General features: G+C 39.2%; 1 protein-coding gene across 5 annotated transcripts in view; it reads right to left on the bottom strand.

Moving 5' to 3' along the window:
• PARD3B (par-3 family cell polarity regulator beta) overlaps positions 1-17,803 on the bottom strand; it is a 375,207-nt gene that overhangs the window by 61,549 nt on the left and 295,855 nt on the right. For all 5 annotated transcript variants that reach the window (XM_071747007.1, XM_071747008.1, XM_071747010.1 and 2 more), the window contains one exon: positions 16,465-16,758. In XM_071747007.1, the coding sequence (XP_071603108.1) occupies positions 16,465-16,758 (294 nt within the window). The remainder of the gene's footprint in view (positions 1-16,464; positions 16,759-17,803) is intronic.

The following is a 17,803-nucleotide window of genomic DNA, read 5'->3' as shown; positions in this document are numbered from 1 at the left end:
AACTATCTGTTTTCTCTCAGAAATTACCTCTCCAAGTTTCACACTAGACTAGATCCTGCTCTTCCTATCACACATGCAAACCTTTGCCACTGGTAGAGTGGCAGCAACTGATGTTCCATGTAGTTTGCTTTTATAATAAATGCCCTAGATAGAAATGAGGTAGAAATAGCAACTTCAACTGGAAAAAAGAAAAAAAAAAAAAAAAAAGAAGAAAAAAAAAGTAAAAATCTCTGTGTGTCTCTGTGTCTGATAATTCCGTAACAGATACAGTTTATATACAAAAAAAAAAAAAAAAAAAAAAGAATTTATTTATACCATGCACAAAACACCAGGAAAAGCATAGATCTCCTAACCAATATGCATCTTTACTATAATGTTGGCTTATTTGGCTGTTTTTAATGAATGGTCACTACAAGGATAACATTAATCCAGCCTTAGGACCTTTACAGGGAAAGAAAATACAAATGTAATTTGTCTTTTTAAGCTGCCAGCTGTATTTCTAAAGCTTTAAAGTTTGCAGCTTCCAGCAGCCTTTCATCTTTCTGCCATGGCAGGAATAGGTTGGACATCTGTAAGAGCTTTGTAAGTTATCTTTCTCAAAATCCATTAGCTAATTCAAGGAACCTAATTAGGGCTGCCATTTTGATGGACCATATTGAATGCTCTCTATAAACTAGTAACACCATCAATGTTTATTAAAAATTGCAAGAACCAAAGCTCTCAGTTATATATAAATATTAATGGCCAGATACACAATACTTACTGGAACACAGGCGTTGTTATGTCCACAGAAATACACAGAGATGTACTGACAACCCAGTGTGATGCATTTATTCACAAAGACTGCAGTCCAGAAGAAAAACTTATGGACAATTTTACATAAACTGTTGAAAATTGACCAGCTCCCATTTACATTGATCTTACGTGAAGAAAAGCCCACTAAAAATCATGTTTCTCCTTTTTTTCCTGAGTAGTGTGCTGACAATTTGAAGAGCATTTTGAGCTTACCTCAAGAATGCACTCCAGCTGGAACTGGTTTATAGCTCTTCTTAAACCGGCCACTCTGATCACTGTACTTCATAGATATTTACACATATTCCAGAACTACACTCTTTAGGGCATCCAAAGAGTCAAAGGGAATTTGCATGGGAGACCTAAAACTTAAGATTTTGCTGTAGACAGCTACAAATTTGGTGAAAGGAGCCAGCCATCTGGAGTGATGCTGCCCTACATTCTGCTATGTAGAAGCCCGACCACAATGAAAAAGCATCTTGCAATGACACAACACATGAAATACCAACCATCTAAGAATGTACCAGAGATCTAATTAAGTTAGGCTGTACAAGCATATGCCTTTTGTTCAGAAATAAAAAGTTCTCTGGCTACTTCATAGCTCCAATTTCAATTTGATATTTCATAAATGGAACTGCAGAAAACCTCCTCTGTTACCATTTCAGTCAGATTTGTGCTTTCATAGGCACATCTAACAGTGCCTGGATTCTCCTTGTATGTACAACTAAATATATGTTCATAGAAAAATCAAAAATCATCAGATTTGCTACAGAAAGACAGCAGATGTTCATATTAAGCCACTGACACATGCAAGGTAAAGCATGGAAAAAACCTTATAAGGATAGCACTGAACTTCATAAGGATAGCACTTCAACTACAAGCTGAAGAAAAGCAAAGACAACAAATGAATTTATATGTAACCTATTTTATTAGCTGTGAGTGCAATACACAGCACAACGAAAGCACTGCTAAGCCTGCCCAAATGACTTTAAATACATGAGGCTTCTCACAGAGGGCAGTATAAACTACACACACTCTTTGGAACACCCTAACTCTATATTCTTTGGAATGTATACTGAAATGTCACATGAAGCATTTACCAGATGTGCAAGAGCAACAGGCTTAACTATATTTTCTACACTTTAGTAGTGCAAGGGGCTAAAAATTTTATTACAGTCTGACCATGTGGACAACCCTGAAGGTAAATTCATTCTAGCTCTCTGTCAGGGCAGTACTTTCAGACTACAACTGAGACCTGAGCAGTTTCACAGGAACATGTTCAAAAGCCAAAACATCAGTTATCACTAGCTTCTCTTAGGGATTATAAATGGCAAATTTAGCTTGTGGTTATTGCTCAACAGAACCCCTGCCAGATGCTGAAGTGGTTGATAGAACTGGCAAAGTTCTGCCATCTCCAAGGCCACCCTGCCTGCCCTCCCAGCAGCCTCCCTCCTCGGGCACATCTCCCCCGTGCAGCTGGGCTCCTCAGGGAAAAGAGTTCTCTTTTTTTTGGCAAATGTTCTCATTTGCAAAGACTGCACAGTCCTTCAACTATCTTTCATCACAAGCCCTAGATCAACAGAATTAAACATTTTATAAGCTGAGCTGCATTTTGAAGAAGTATTTCTCTACTCAGTGCCCTTCAGTTAGCAGTGTAACTTTTCCAGGCAATGGCAGCTCCTGGACTCCCAGACATGTCCAGCTTTTCCAGCTCTTTCTTATGGCTGAAGCTCTGTAGCACCTCAGGAATTATTTCCAGTTTTCCACTTGCAGAAGGCAGGGCTGAATTTCAGCTGTTTATGTTTGAAGGTAAGCACTAGTCCTTTTCAGTAATTGTTTTGAGAAACATTAAATTAAACTGGAAAAATGAACTAATGGAATCTTCAAACTACAAACAATCACTTCCTGGTGTATCTAACCTGGAAGAGAAAGAGGAAGCCTCTCTCTCTGCATTTGGGTGGGAAGTCCCACCAGTCCCAGAAATGCTAAAGCAAACATTTTGGTTCAGGCCCATCCCTGTCTCTGCATAATGACCCTCATATGGTTTCAGCTGCTGTATTTATAGAGACAAACCTTATAAATCCACATCCTTCCACATCTGTTTTTGTCTTTCTCCCTTCATTTCATGTTCTCATCCTGATGTTCAGAAATCTTTCCTTTTACACTTCTTAGCCAAGGATGTCAGTTTCCTCCCCCCATTTCTTGGTTTCCCATACAAGCACATCCCTTTCCCACAGGCTGCTCTAGAACAGCAACGCCTCTCCTGATGTGCCCAGGTCAGCATCCCTCTCTCCAGCACTCCAAGAAACCCATTGCCCTGAAGCCTTTCACAAAACAGCCTACAATGAGGAGGCCACACATGGCTTGGGACACCCAACAGCACTTCTTCCTCTCTGCACTGGTTCAAATTAATATGTGCATCTCTAAGACACTATAAAAACAGTAGAAATTCAGCATACTCTGAAGCACCCACTTACTGCTCCCAACTCTGACCTGACCTAGAACACTTCCTTTATTCTCCCCATCCTCTTCCTCCTCCAGCACTCCTGCCTCATCCCCATTCCTTTCTTGTCCTGACTTTTCATGGTATTTCTTAGGCTTTTGCATTCAAATCAGCTTTACCCATTCCCTCCTTGGCAGATGAGGAACAAGGCACTGATTATATGCTGTTAACCTCATCATTCACTGCTGTACCAGGAACCTCTCTGGTCCCTGCATCCAGGAGGCCCTACTACTGGAAAAGCATGTCTGGGCTCTGGCAGCTCAGCAGGAGCACTTTTGTTGAAGACAGCAGCCAAGTTTCTATCATGTGTGTGGGAAGTACTCTGAATCTCATAACTCAGCCAAATTGTCAATGTTCAAGGGCTGGCAAAAAGGCACAGTCTGGTGTAAGACTAGGCTGTGCTCCTTTCCTAAACATAAAGCCTCCATTCCAGCATATAGAAAGACTGCAGCTTCTTATTGAAAAATCATATGCTACTTATTTTGAATTTTTACAGACAAAAGAACTTCTTGTCTTCTCCCTCCAGGTCTCCCAAATCAGCTGTTGTCATATTCCATATAAATTCAGCACACCTCCTACATAGGCATTTTCAACCCAGTTAGCTGAAGTCTCTTATTAAGAGGTGGAAATCCAATTTTCCCAAGGAAGCCAGGCTGGCAGCTCCTCTCACACAGCTGGTAAATTCATGGTCTGTGTGGCTGTCCTCCTCCCTGCCCCCCAGGACTGACTGCACACTCCTTGCTCCAGAGGCTGGCTGTGTGTTCCTAAAGCAACAGAAAGCTGGCATCTGCAGGAAAAGCACTCCTTAACACCAGTCACACCACCTTTGAGGTACAGTGGGGTGAGAACATGGTACTCCTGCATGTGTTTCACATTAAACTGTAATCAGCTTAATTGATGAGTGCTACTTCCTTCGCTTGTCCATTATGATTAGGAAGTACAACACATGGACATTTCAACCCATCAAAGTTGAGAAAATACATTAATTCTGGTTTTCTTATAGCTGTTAATAAATCTGACACTGTCTGGCAGTTTTCTTCATTTCCTACTGTTTGACAGAGACTGTGATCACAAGTTACAGAAGATGTTTTTCCTCCGAAATTATCACTCTGGTAATACAAGCCAGAAGGAAACTTTATCAAGATACTGAGAATCTGAGTATCATTTTTATTTTTAACTTTACGTGGCTGGTTTGTGACTATTTCAATGTCATAAAAAAAAAAAAAATTCCATCTGGTGCTATTAAAAATGCATGCATATACACAAACATTTCAAATTACTGTATTACAGCAAATTATCATACTGTGTATTTATTAATAGAAGTCAATATTATTCTCATATAGCCAGCCTGGTTCTACTTAGACCCCTTTACTTTAAGAAAACCTACAGTTCTTTTCTTCCTCTTTCTGTCTCAAATTGGCATTTGTATGGAATCAAGAAAAATCTTTCTTAATAATTTTTCATTACTAATGGCTTTCTTTGGTATGTGTCTTTGGGAGGAGGGAAGGCAAAGGGCATGAAAAAGCAGCTTTAAGTGCTCTGCAAATGATCCTCCTGAATCTGGGCCTCATAAATCCTATCAAATATTATATTTCATCAATAGCCTAGGAAAGCTTTTTTCTGTGCAATGATGAAGCCTAGTTTTAAAATTTATGGTTTCATTTTAGAAATGGACTATAAAGAGTCTGACTTAGCTGCCTATCAACTGCAGCTGACATGAGCGAGTTCAGTGTGGACTTTCACAGTGCTGTATGTATTTTTTTATTTATTATACATACACATACATACATATAGAGATATATGAGGACATGTATATCACTGTGGGTTTTTGCATGCATAAGTACACAGCTGACTTTCTCTATTTTATCTAAAAAGCCCACATTTTCTTCCAAGGCAAGAGGATCTGAGATATTCAGCAGATTAGGTTGCAAAGCGATAAAAGTGTCCAGACAAGAGTTGGCTCAAAGATCTTCGTCAACACAAGCAAATTGCATTTTGTTGCCCAAATGATTGAGATAAAGTAGTTTATTTTGTTTTCAGCTGTGGAGTGGCAAAGTGCAACTCAGCAATAGCAGAGCAAGTCATAGTTTGCGTTCTATGAGCAAGGCAAATGTAACATGCCCATACAGGCTGCAAAGACAGTCTCAGAGTTTCTGAGCCTCACAGCTCTTTAAAGTCACTACAGACAAGATAGTATTCAATTTATTTTTTTTTTTTAAGTTTAGAAGAACTAACAATTTAATACTTGTTGGACAAACAGAACCAAATTGCTTTGTTGCCAACTGTAGAAAGTGTGTACACAATACCTGTGAGAATACAGCCTCCAAAATGATAATTTCCAGTGTAGAACAAACGTCCATCTATTTCTATAGCCCTGAATGCTATAGGTTTGCCAACTGAGTACAAAAGTTGATCCCAGCCTCCATTCTTGGAGCAGGAGAGAGATGGATACGCTGTATCCAGTCCAGTTCTGTATACCAGTCCTACCTGGAGAGAGGAGAGAAAGCTTGTCCTACCAAGATCTGGAAGAAAGAGGAAAGATCACTTCCATCTGCTGTATTTTTTATGTAATGGACAAGGTTTAAAACTCATGCAATTGCATTATCACTGACTTAAGCATAGTGACCCTAAGATTTTTCTTTTTCTCATTTTTTTCCTATTCAATTATATTCTTTACTAATGCAGAAAATTACCCTTTTTCCCCCACCTAATTCACTGCTCCCAATGGGATAGCCATTAAAATTGTTTCATGAATACACTGCATTTACAGACAAAAGTGGGAAAAGAGAAACCCCCTCCCCAGGATGCTCCTCTCAAGAAAGGAGTCTGAAACACATTGAACAAAGAACCCTCAGATCTTCTGGCATACAGCTTAGAAATCAGAATGTGATTTCCAGTCTCTATGTCATTTCATTACAAAAGTTGTGGCCCTTAAAACAGGCAATTGGCTTTGACCAGAAATACTTAAGGCTTTTAGTATTTTTTTCCTTGTGCTGCAACAGGCAGTTTCTCTCCTAGTCCTGTCCTGCAACCCCAGCTGCAGCAGTGAAGACACCTAAGGGATTCTGGCAGCTGGAGAAAATGCAAGACCCTGCTTCTCAGAACTCATCTGTGTTTCACTCCTTTCACTCCTAAACATACATCTGGATGTGACAAAGTCATGCTTCTCAGACAGACCAGCAGGTAATTTGGTATCTGTGTTGTGTTGCAGAATTAGGTTGGAAGAGCACTCTGCCAGCTTGGGTTTTGCTATTTAATCCTGCATAGTGTAGTTGTGGAGACAGCAATAATGGACAACTCATTACACTAACCAAATTCTTCACCCCCTAATCCCAGGCAATTTTTCAACCTCAAGAGGAAAATGAAACTTAAGTCATATACTACTCGTATTTAACTGCATATTCCAATAGCATAAACTCACAAGGATAGAAATGAGGCCAGTGAGCAGATTTGTTTTATGAAAATACCATGTTCAAGGGCAAACTGAATGTTATAAAAATAAATTCTGAAAATGGTAGTGCTCATCTTTTCATCTATCTTCTTCTGCAGTTCCATAGCTGAGACTTCCACCCAGCCTTATGAGGCTCCTAAGATGGCCATACTGGCCACCATCAGAATAGCAGTCTGGAAACAAGTGCCCTACAGCCCTGCCTCAGCATCATAGCTGAAATATTCTCAGAGGCAGTGGTTCTGTACTCACAGTTCAGAGATATTCCCAGTGCACTTGCTTAAGAATTCCTGAAATTTATGAAGATCTTAAAGCCAAACTTCTGGTCCCATAGAGGTCAGGGAAAGTAACAGAATGTTGGTTAGTAGCTTTTAAATGGTAATCATCACTATTCATACTAAACCCTTGTTACATTAAAAACCAGCCCCTCCCAACACAAATACACAGTATGAAAATATACTTTAAAATAGTATTAAAGACCTCAATTTTTTTCCCTAAGCAGCAGGAAAGTTCAGCTGCAGAGAATTCCAGCACTGAAATACGATTTTTTTTTTTTCATGGAGGCTGTGCATCCATTCTTCCTCTCACATACAGCTGTGCAAATCAATGTATTAGTGATGCTTTTGCAAAGAGGGTTTGACAACGAGAGTCCCCAGCCTGCTAAATAAGAAGTGACAAGTCCATTTGAAAGCTGTCTCCGGGTGTGTTTTATGTGCAGAAATTATCTGTGACAGTTTAGATCAAAATAGAGTTTTCATTTCATGTGGGAGGTAAATGGACAATAGAATAGTCTGTATTCTGTAGTCTACTCCAATTAATGTTTCAGGCTTTTTTTTTTTTTGGTATGGATTTCTTCCATATTCTATGCTGTAAACTTTGGGGTAAAAAAAATTGAAAAACTCATTTTGTCAATAGCATGATGGGAAGAATAGCCAAAATGTAATGAAAGTGGTTAACAAAAACAGCAAAAAAGCAGCACAAAAAAGCTGAAGTTATAGTGATCTGGCTGTGAGACTACTAAGTACAAAACAGAAAAGAAAACATCATTTTATCATTCTTTCAGGGAGAACAGGCAAAGCAATCAGTTCTGATTTCCCACCTCAATCAAGAGAAATTTTGCTGCTTAGTTTGATGAAAACAGGACATGCACATCAACCTTCTTTCTGAGCACCAGATACAAATCCACTCACTATTATTTGCTGCAACATAAATTTACAATTTCTAGATTATGTAGCTGCAACAATGGCACAATTTGTACTTAAAAAAGATGTCAGATCCAAGATACTGCCTTGGCCACTGATGCAAAGCTGCAGATTTTCATGTCTTCCAGAACATTGTATCTGCTGATTCCTTCAGAGATATGCCCCATTAAGTAGTAGGCATACTACTTAGGTTTCTGGAAATAAGACAGGATATAATATTAAAGCATTAATAATAGAATCATAGAATGGTTAGGGTTGGAAGGGACCCTAAAGATCACCTAGATCCAAACTTCCTACCACGGGCAGGGAGACTCACCACTTGATCAAGTTGCTCAAAGCCCAATCCAAGTTCCAGGGAGGGGGCATCCCATTCCCAGCTTCCCTGGGCAACCACCCTCATAGTAAAGAATTTCCTCCTAATATCTAATCTAAATCTCCCCTCTTCACTTTTTAAACCATTTCCCCTTGTCCTCTCACTACATACCCATGCAAAAAGCCCTACCCCAGCTTTCTTGTAGGCCGCCTCATGTATTGGAAAGTTGCTATAAAGTCACCTCAGAGCAGCCTCTTCTCCAGGCTGAATGATTAATGATTTCATCTGTTCTTGCATCCTTTTATATAATACGGCAACTGCTGCAATCTTACCATATACAATGACCACCACATGACTGCTTACATCTACAGAAACTTAGCACCCACTGCCAAATTTATGTTTATCTAAATTCAGATGTGAACTCTCATTTTGCTTTCCAGTAAAAACACATTCACAGTTACCTGCAAATCAGTCAGTTGGTTCCTGACCTGTTTTAAAGAAGGTGTTTTCTTAAAGGTCTGGAGCCACTCCTGTTTTACTCAAGCAAAACAGCTGCTCTGTTGAAGAACTGAAGGGAGCTGTGCTAACTTGAGGCCCATAGTTCCCTGTCTTCTTCAAAATCAATGGGGGAGCAGTTCATACATTGCTATTTAGATGTAAACACTATGTGTTGTTAGCAGAGAAGCTACAAACATCCAAGTGAGTAATCTTATCCCAAACAAGGGCCTGCAAAACTTACGCAATCTATTTATTTAAGCATATTTTGAATTTTTTCTGAGAAACAGCATTTTTTTTGGCAGGATTTTCTATTCCCACCCACTTGGAAGAGCAGGTGTCTTTGTATATTTCTCAACCCTGGGAATAAAGAAAACATGTTAATTACATGTTTTCATTTACATGTTAAAAATAAAGAAAACATTTAGAAAATATGTTAAAATAATCTTCCTAATGTCAGGGGACATTAAGGTTCCTTGAGTATTACAGAAGAACAGACCTCCACTAGGAATGCACCGAGCTTGTAGAAACACTGAGACAAAGCATTCAGAGGATATGAGACATCAGTATCTCTACATGCCAAAGGTTGAACATTGGTAATCTTATTCCTCAGAAACAGGTTTTAACAAAATTAAATTTAAGGGTGGTGAGACACTGGAACAGGTTGCCCAAGAAAGCTGAGGCTGCCTGTTCCCTAGAGGTGTTCAAGGTTGGATGGGGCCTTGGACAACCTGGCCTGGTGGGAGGTGTCCCTGTCCATGCAGGGGGCTTGGAACTGGATGATCTCTGAGGTCCCTTCCAACTCAGACCAGTCCATGATTCTATGATTTTGAAAACCCTGAAGTTTAAGAACAGAATAGTGAGGAGCAGTGACAAGAGACCTGAATTAGATTTCACCTGGTCCCTTACACTTTAATTAGAATAAGATTTAGGGATTTTATGAAATGTTACCAAATTCTCAGAGGAAATGCATTTCTCTGTCTAGCTATGAGGCAACTGTTAAGTAGGAAGAAGAAAATACACTATGCTACATCCATCCATTCGGTGTATCCAGTAAAGTAGATTTACTTGTTCACAGAAAATATCCTCCTTACATTGCTTGGCTGCTAAATGTAAACATCACATTCTGTTAGGGTTTGCACTTTAAGTATGGAAGTGACTGCCCTACAAACAAGATTTTAACAGCTCCTCTCTTGAACAACGCTGACTGTTTTATTAATCTTCGGCCACTAAGTGTTCACTTAAAATGCCACTCATGAAATCTTAGTTTTGGATATTATCAGCTGGTTCACAAATAGCAGAAGTGTAATGATCTTCCTCCCTCTTTCTTGGAGCTTACCAGCCTTATAAGCAATTCTGGTTTCTTAATTCACTGCACATACATATTAGCATTTAATTTTTAAATAGTGATTTGTTAAAAAAATATTGTATGTGCAGAAGAGTTAATATATACACACATTCTGCTGCTGATTAAAGGAGCAAGTATGAGCTTTTGTTCAAACAGTATTCTGCCTAGAATACTGAAACAGAATTCAGCATCTCTTGCTCACAGTAGGAAATACACTACTGCAGAAACACATGCAAGGCCATATGATTTCATTCCAGCTGCACAGACAATCTCATTTTGTCTGTGTTTGTACATTTAAGGGGCTGAGAATGCCATCTGCATTTCACTCCCTATCCCCTGGTATGGTCTCATCTTCCAGTAACAAACCTGCTGTTTCCTCAGGGACCTGTCTTTTGCGCTTGCATCCAAATGACTGAAAGAATGGAACATTACTAATAAACAGGCAGAGTTAATATAAATCAATTCCATACAGTTATAGATCACATAAGAAAAGACTGGAGGGAAAAAAAACAACAAAAAACCACCAACAACCTCAATGTATATGAATGTTTCACAGAGATGCCAAAACTCAGGCTCACGAGCATCTGCAGCAGGACAGCCACAAGGGAGTTGTGGGAGTGCAGTATATAAAACTTTACACTTTTGTCAGTAAGTGAGGTGATCCAAATGCAAACCCATGCAGGCAGGATGCACTTAGGCAGATCAGTGACTGCTGCTGACAGAATTTATTTCTGCTGTGGAATGCACAGCCTTGAACAAGCACGCACACATTACATGGCACTGGCAGCTTAGTTCTGGTTGGAAGTCTGACAACTTCCTTCTGTTTAGACATGCTCTAAAATATTCAGGGTCACCTGATTTCCATAAAATTTGGGGTGACAAGTGAAAAACAGGGCTAGAGACCCCAGGTTATAAGGATCTGGATGAGGAGTTCCTGGGAAATGGCACATTTAGCTCCATTTGTAAAGTAGTTTTTCTTGAATGCTACTAGAAGATTTCTTTTTTCCATGTAAGTGGGAAATAAAACAAAAGCTCACTTAAATGAGTCCCAGAATGTCCCGGTATTCAAAATTTTCCCCAGTTAGCATAGTGAATATGCAGTACCCATTTGTAGTTTCTGAGGAAGAAAACTGCAAATAGTATCAGAAGCAAAACACACAGGTCAAGTGTAACTCCAGTGGCACAACCTACATTCCTTTCAAACTGATGGCCAAGGGGGTTTCTGGGCTGCCATGTGCAGGCCATGTCTATTGGGAGCCCACAGGAACAACTGAACCCTCTCCTGTACTTGCCAATAACAATATTTGGCTTTGGTTAGAAATCTGTCATCCAGGAAGGACAGTAAGCTGTCAAACTTGAAGCTTCAGTTTTAACATTGTGGGGAACAGCGACCAGATTGCGGCCAAGGGTTCAGAAGACTTCATGTTATGTTTCAGAAAAAAATAATTTCCAGAGGTTAAAGAGTCAGAGGACATTCTCAGGAAATACAAGGTAGTAAAGGTCAGGTAAACAGTGTAGGACACCAAAGAGAAGAGGCTGTGAGGTAACAGTGCATGGCTTGCTCACACTTGCCATACTTTATAAATCAAAATATTTCAGTGCATGATCATAATTCTCTTTCCAGTGTAAGGCAAGGTATATGACAAAGGGTGTGTAGGTATTAAACAGTCATTCAATTTCTACCTTGTCTCCACACTATCCATCTTAAAGAACTAACCACTCCTAGAGCAACAGGTCGCTTTTTTGCTGTTCAGTGGTAGAAGGGATTGTAGACGGATGCAGAACAATAGATGCCAACTGTACTTTGTACTGAGAACAAGAAAACTTCTGTTTCTTGGTGTCTAGAAGTACAAGGCTAAATAATATACATGGGCAACCCTAACTTGTCCTGTTTGAACAAACCATTTTCTGTGCAGCTCTAGAGTCACGTGGCCCTGGATTAAACAGGATGACAGAGATCTACACCTGCCCAAAAGATAGGCATTTGGCCTGCTTTCCAGTAAAAAAGGTTCCTCTTGCAAATTTCCTAACACTAGGCACTTTTTATTCTCTCAGTATTCTCTCAGTGGCTTACATTTTCCATTTGGTTTCTCAGGACACACACAGCAACTTTTTTTCCTTTGATCCTTTCCAGTGAAAGCCACAGAGCTCAGTGTCTTGCCCCTCTCCCTCATGAGTCTGGCCAGCTCTGAGGGCAGGATGCAAGGGGCAGAGATGGGGTTTGAACAGAGGTATGGGTTTAATTTCAATTGAACATTCTGGAAGAGTGCCAGTTTCCACAAGGAAACTTTCACCCTGAAATGAGGAAAATCTATTTTTCAATAAATTAATTAACCTTGTAGAGAGTAAGATCTGGCACATAATATCTCCAAAAATGGAAAGCTTGATCAGACTAGGGCTGTGGACTCCACTCCGATCTAATAAAACAGCACTAATGTTTTTTTAAAACCTGCAGCAAGATACAGCTCTTAATCTATTCTCACTAAAAAAAGGAAAATCAAATTCAATTTTGTCAGATCAGCACTGTGAAATTCCCTAAGATAAGACACATAAATAAATGAAAAATTACACTTGGCAATGATTTTGGCATCAGACTTTAAATGTTTCATAATTCTGGGCTGAGGAAATAAGTTGAGCAAAGTCTCTAGAACCTTTCTGGAGATGAACTCAAGGTTTTTGACAGTACAATCTTCAGGGGAGAAAAAAAAGAGGAAATCGCTTGTTCCAAATGTGAGAAAGGGTTGCATCATGTGACATGCCTGACATTTAAGTGATAATAGGATTGTGCATATGCTCTTTTGGCTTTGGTCTGACATCTAGGCTCTGCCATCGTGCAACTTAGCACTGTCATGGTACAACCCTGATGACTAAACTCAGAGATGTGACTTACCACTTGTTTCAGGAACATATGGGCTACAGATCACCCAGCTTCTGCTGCAGGCTGGGAAAACATAGAATATCTCAGGCAAAGACCCTGCAAGTTCCCCAGCTGCACACAGTGGCTGTGCAGGCCTCACCATCCTTTGAGATGCTATTTGCATTACAGAAAAATGTGGCTAATTAGAAATAAACAGAAAAAATGCTTGCTTTACAAAGAAGTGTGTGATTCTGCCAGCTAATTTTTTTCCCTCTCTTTGACTTAACACGCACAGAATACACATCATGCTAATGCTTTCTCTATATTCATTAATAAGGAGAAAAATTTCCATTTATATAGTACCTCTCAGTTAAGAATTCCAAAGCTTTCAGCAAAATATACACAAAAAATTACATCTATTTCCCTGAATATAGTTATTGTTGGTATGAAAATTAACAACTGTGAAGCAGTGCAGAAGAATGTTACACAACAGTTACAAATAAGAAAGGAAGCAAACCCCCCAAAAAACAAAGCAAAAACCCTCTGAATTGTCAGATGCAAGTGCAGGTTAAGGGGACATTAGTATGCAAACAGCAATGTGAAAAGGGGCTGTGTATGCCCTGAGGAGCAGTGCTTGGAGGCAGCAAACATGCTTCCTAATGATTAAAGCAACATTCTTCATACATTTACAGCCTATTGTTTTTCCACATATGGAGGGAGAACCTTGGTTTAAATTGGGAATCTACTGAGAGGAATGAACTGGGAGCACTCAGTGGAGTCTTGTGATTAGAAAAGGGATGGTAAGTAAATGCTCATGAACTGTAAACAGCACTTACCTGACCACTAAGATTCCTTCTTTACAAATGGCCATCAAGTTCTAAAAGGGGTTATGTTAATAACTTTTTTTTACAAAAATATAATAAAGTAAAAATTAGCTTCTTGCTTCAAATCATGAGTTTGAATTCTCTATCATAATGACACATAACTGGAATTCCCAGACCAAAATGAAATAATTTGTTCTGTGCTCAAACCCTCCTTCTACCTCAAAACCCATCTACTTCAGTCACTGACCAAGTCTCCACTCTGTATCAAGTTGAGAGCCAGAGGGGGGAACCAAAGTAATCCATCTAAAATAAAACTGAGAGCAAAACTTGGAGCATGCATGTGTTAGCAACACCAAAGCATGAGCTATTCCATCACAAATGTGTTGATAAATGTCCAGCCCTGCAAACGCAAAATAACACTGGTTTGGCTAATAAGCATCCATTATAGCCATTTCCTATAATTTTGAGGCAGACAAGGTAGTTTTCATACTTGATCCTTGAAAGCAGATCTGTTTCTGTTACCCAGGGGTTTTTCTTTCCACATCTTTTTCTCCTTTCAGTACTTTCTCTCTAGCAAAGACAGATTTCCTTGCTTGAAGTTGCCACAATGTTCAGCAACTGCTGGCTGAGACCTCATGACCCACAGCATAAATTCACATAAAAGTATTCACATGTGGCACATTTCTGCTGGCAAATAACCACCTTTTTATCTCTGAGAGAAAGGTAAGAAAGATTTTGAGAAAAAACAGAGGCATCTTAATAAGAATCCCACATTTCCTATTTTGTTCCTAATCTGGTTAAACAGCCTCTACAAGCCTGAGAAATTCAAGAAAGCAAAGTTGTTGAGGACTGTTTGTCGTTTAGTACAGAATCAACATACACAGAACAGCCTCTCATCATGGCTTCTGAGCACAGGCTCAGATATGAGGTAACTTTACTTGCTTGTTGGATGTTTTGGTTTTAGTTTTTACTGAGTTATCATGCAATTACATGCAGTAAAATCCAGGACCCAACACTGAATCCAAACCTGGTTGGGACTTCAGTCTTGCCCACATAACAAGTCAAGAGTTCATTCAGTGTAGTTACAACCACAATAAAAGCAATCAAATAAAAGAGCTCAGAGGGAAAGGTTTGAGTTTGTTGGTTTTTTCTGCGTGGAAAAAAAAAAAAGTATAAATCACTTCAAAACTGATGACATTTTAAAATGTAAAGCTATGAAATCCTGTTAAAACTGAAATTATGAAGCAACATTTATGACCCTGTTTTATTCCAATTTATATCTGAAAACCATATGAACTTGAATTTAGACTCCTCTCCCTGGTGTAAATTCCTAGATACTGGTTTATGGAGTTAGTATTAACTCAGTTTCTGATCTCTGCACTATATAGAAACATGAGTGTGGTTTCAGTGACAATCGCCTCAAGACTTTTCTGGGAAAGCAAAACCTCCTAGATGGCAAACAGTTGAAATCACTACTTCTTATCTCACCCTCTTCACTTTTGCAGTAGCAAAAGAGTTAATAATATGGAAGAAAAAAGTTAGCAATGTTCCTGTGTTTGGAAAGATCTCTAACATACTCTACTTAGGTGAAAAAGAGAGATAGATGTCCCCTTCTCTGCTACAAACTTATATTTATGTCATAAGTGGTTTATTACAATTTTTAACAATGAATCAGTAGATGTGTTTAAAGCACAAACCAAAACCACTCCTATACCTGTGCTCACATATTTCTTCAAAATTAACAAGTGTGGTATCACACAGCACAGATTGAGGGGATGGGGAGACACTACAGATTGCAAAACGGACTCAGAGTGTGAACAATTCACCAAGTCCCCTACATCTTACTCTGTCAGCTCTTCTTTTTGCATGGACTTGTGTATGTTGCCTACACATTCATATACTGCTTTGAAAATCCCAATATCAATATATTAACACCATGAGAGTAAAGAAGTCTTGCATTCTTTTAGCCCCCAAATCCAGAAGCAATAAGTTTTAAATCATCGTAATGGTGGGTACATCACCAACTCAAAATAATTTCTGCTTTCTCTTTAACCCAGGGGAAAACTCGGCCATCTTTCTTTAATGCTATCAGCCTGGAAGCTTGACAGTAAGGATTAGAAATTGCTCTTTCCTCCCCTCTTGGTTATTGGAAAGACTGTGAAAGGCAATCAGTCTTGTGAAACCACACTTCGCAGTCTGCATAAAAATGCCACGATTGCCAGTTCTCCCCCTGACCTAATTGAAAGTGTGTAGTATCACACAGCTAGGGAAAACTAAAACATAACCATATGCAATACATCATGCTATCATACCAAACCTGCTAATAATAGGGACTTAATGATCATCAGGATCGAAAGGGATCTGAAAAGAGGGATTATTTTTTCTGCAGGGTAAAAACTTTTCCCAGTTGAAAGAGCGAAAAACACTCTCTCAGCAGTGCAGGAATTGGACTGGAGTCAGTTCATTCAATATGTTTGTGAAATATGGCCTTTTCTGTAATTATTTCTGTTTGCTGCCTTGCTCAGATCTTTGGATGTACTGCTGCAGCAAATCATGGTTGTGGTTAAGAGGAAATCCATGGCCTTCTAGTCAGTAAATACAGCCCCACACCCCCTTCCCACCTGGCTCCAGGGTCTGTCCCACCAAGCTATCACTGTCTGTAATTCCAGGTGTCAGTATTACCTGTCAGCAGGAGACTGCTGGTGTTGCTGCTTGTTTATTTTTGCATACAGTCCTTCCAAGTGCTCCCTCTCCATTAGTCCTGAAGGAGAATCACGTGGATACACAAAGGTTTCTGCTGGCAATGATGGGGTGTAGAGGTTTGCTGCTGGATAAGCCTCTCGGAAATGATTTACTCTGGCATAATTTGGGTCTACCTCATCATCATCATCAATATCAGGTCCTCCAGGAACAATAGAACAATCATTCAGGGCTCTCAGTTGCTTTTGCCTTAGCTCCTGATGCTTTACATCAATCCTAACAGTGAAAAAAAAGACAAAAATACAATTTGATCTGCTTCAACAGCAACCACAGACACAAATCACCCAACCCAAATTGGGCTGGAGCACCAACCCTGAACCCAACTTGTTTAGATCTTCCAGAACACTATAAAACTGGTGCCAGATTGAAAAAAAAATAAAAATGCATGCAGCCATTTTATTCTTTATCTCTGGCAAGCACCTTTGTGACCAAGGCTGGTCACCATTCTCACAAAAAAAAAAGTTGAATTGAGTGTGGCTGTTCACAAGTGTGTATGCATGAACACAAAGTTTTGATCAGACACCTACCCTCCACTTTACAGTTAATATACCAAACCCAATCATCAAACTTTTAATCTAAATTAGCCGGTTAAATTGTTAATGCACCTTGGTCATTTGACCCACCTAGATTCTCCCCAATACATTAATTTGTGAAAAGTAGATTAAATGGGAACATAAATGGAGAGATGGCACAGCTGTTTCAAATGAAAGGACCACAGTTAATTTGCTGAAGATTTTAAATTTTTTAATTTTATTTTGGCTACATAAATGTGGAAATCATGCCTTATTATATACAGGATGGGGACAAAGTAAAACAATAAAGAAATTAAAAGAAACCTGACAGAGATTAATTGGTACATATAAGTGAATTAAAGACTATTACTGGCAGTACTCCACTATGATAAAGCCTTAAGTGGTATTACAAAATTCTGCTGCTAGTCAGGGCCATTGTGTAATCTCTTTAGTATAGTAAAACATACTCAGGTAAATTTCAAACTCAGTTGGTACTCAGTTATTCAACGTTCATGCTGGAGAAATAAAAACCTACAGCAAGGCTCAGTGAGCATGCAACTTCTTTTAACTGCTCAGCTACTCTTCAACAAAGCATAATTAAATGTAGTGAGATGGATCTGGCAGAATGCTGACCACAGCATGTAATAAATAGCATTTACAGAAAATGATGGAGCACAGAGAAAAAAACAAGGAAGGGAAGACAGATAAGAGATGCAGTGCCAGAGAAGAAGCCAACGTTTGCTATTGAC

This window comes from Heliangelus exortis, chromosome 6 (genome assembly GCF_036169615.1).
Source record: "Heliangelus exortis chromosome 6, bHelExo1.hap1, whole genome shotgun sequence".
Lineage (NCBI taxonomy): Eukaryota > Metazoa > Chordata > Aves > Apodiformes > Trochilidae > Heliangelus > Heliangelus exortis.
The sequence above is the reverse complement of the archived record's forward strand: the minus strand, read 5'-3'. Positions and strand labels throughout refer to the sequence as shown.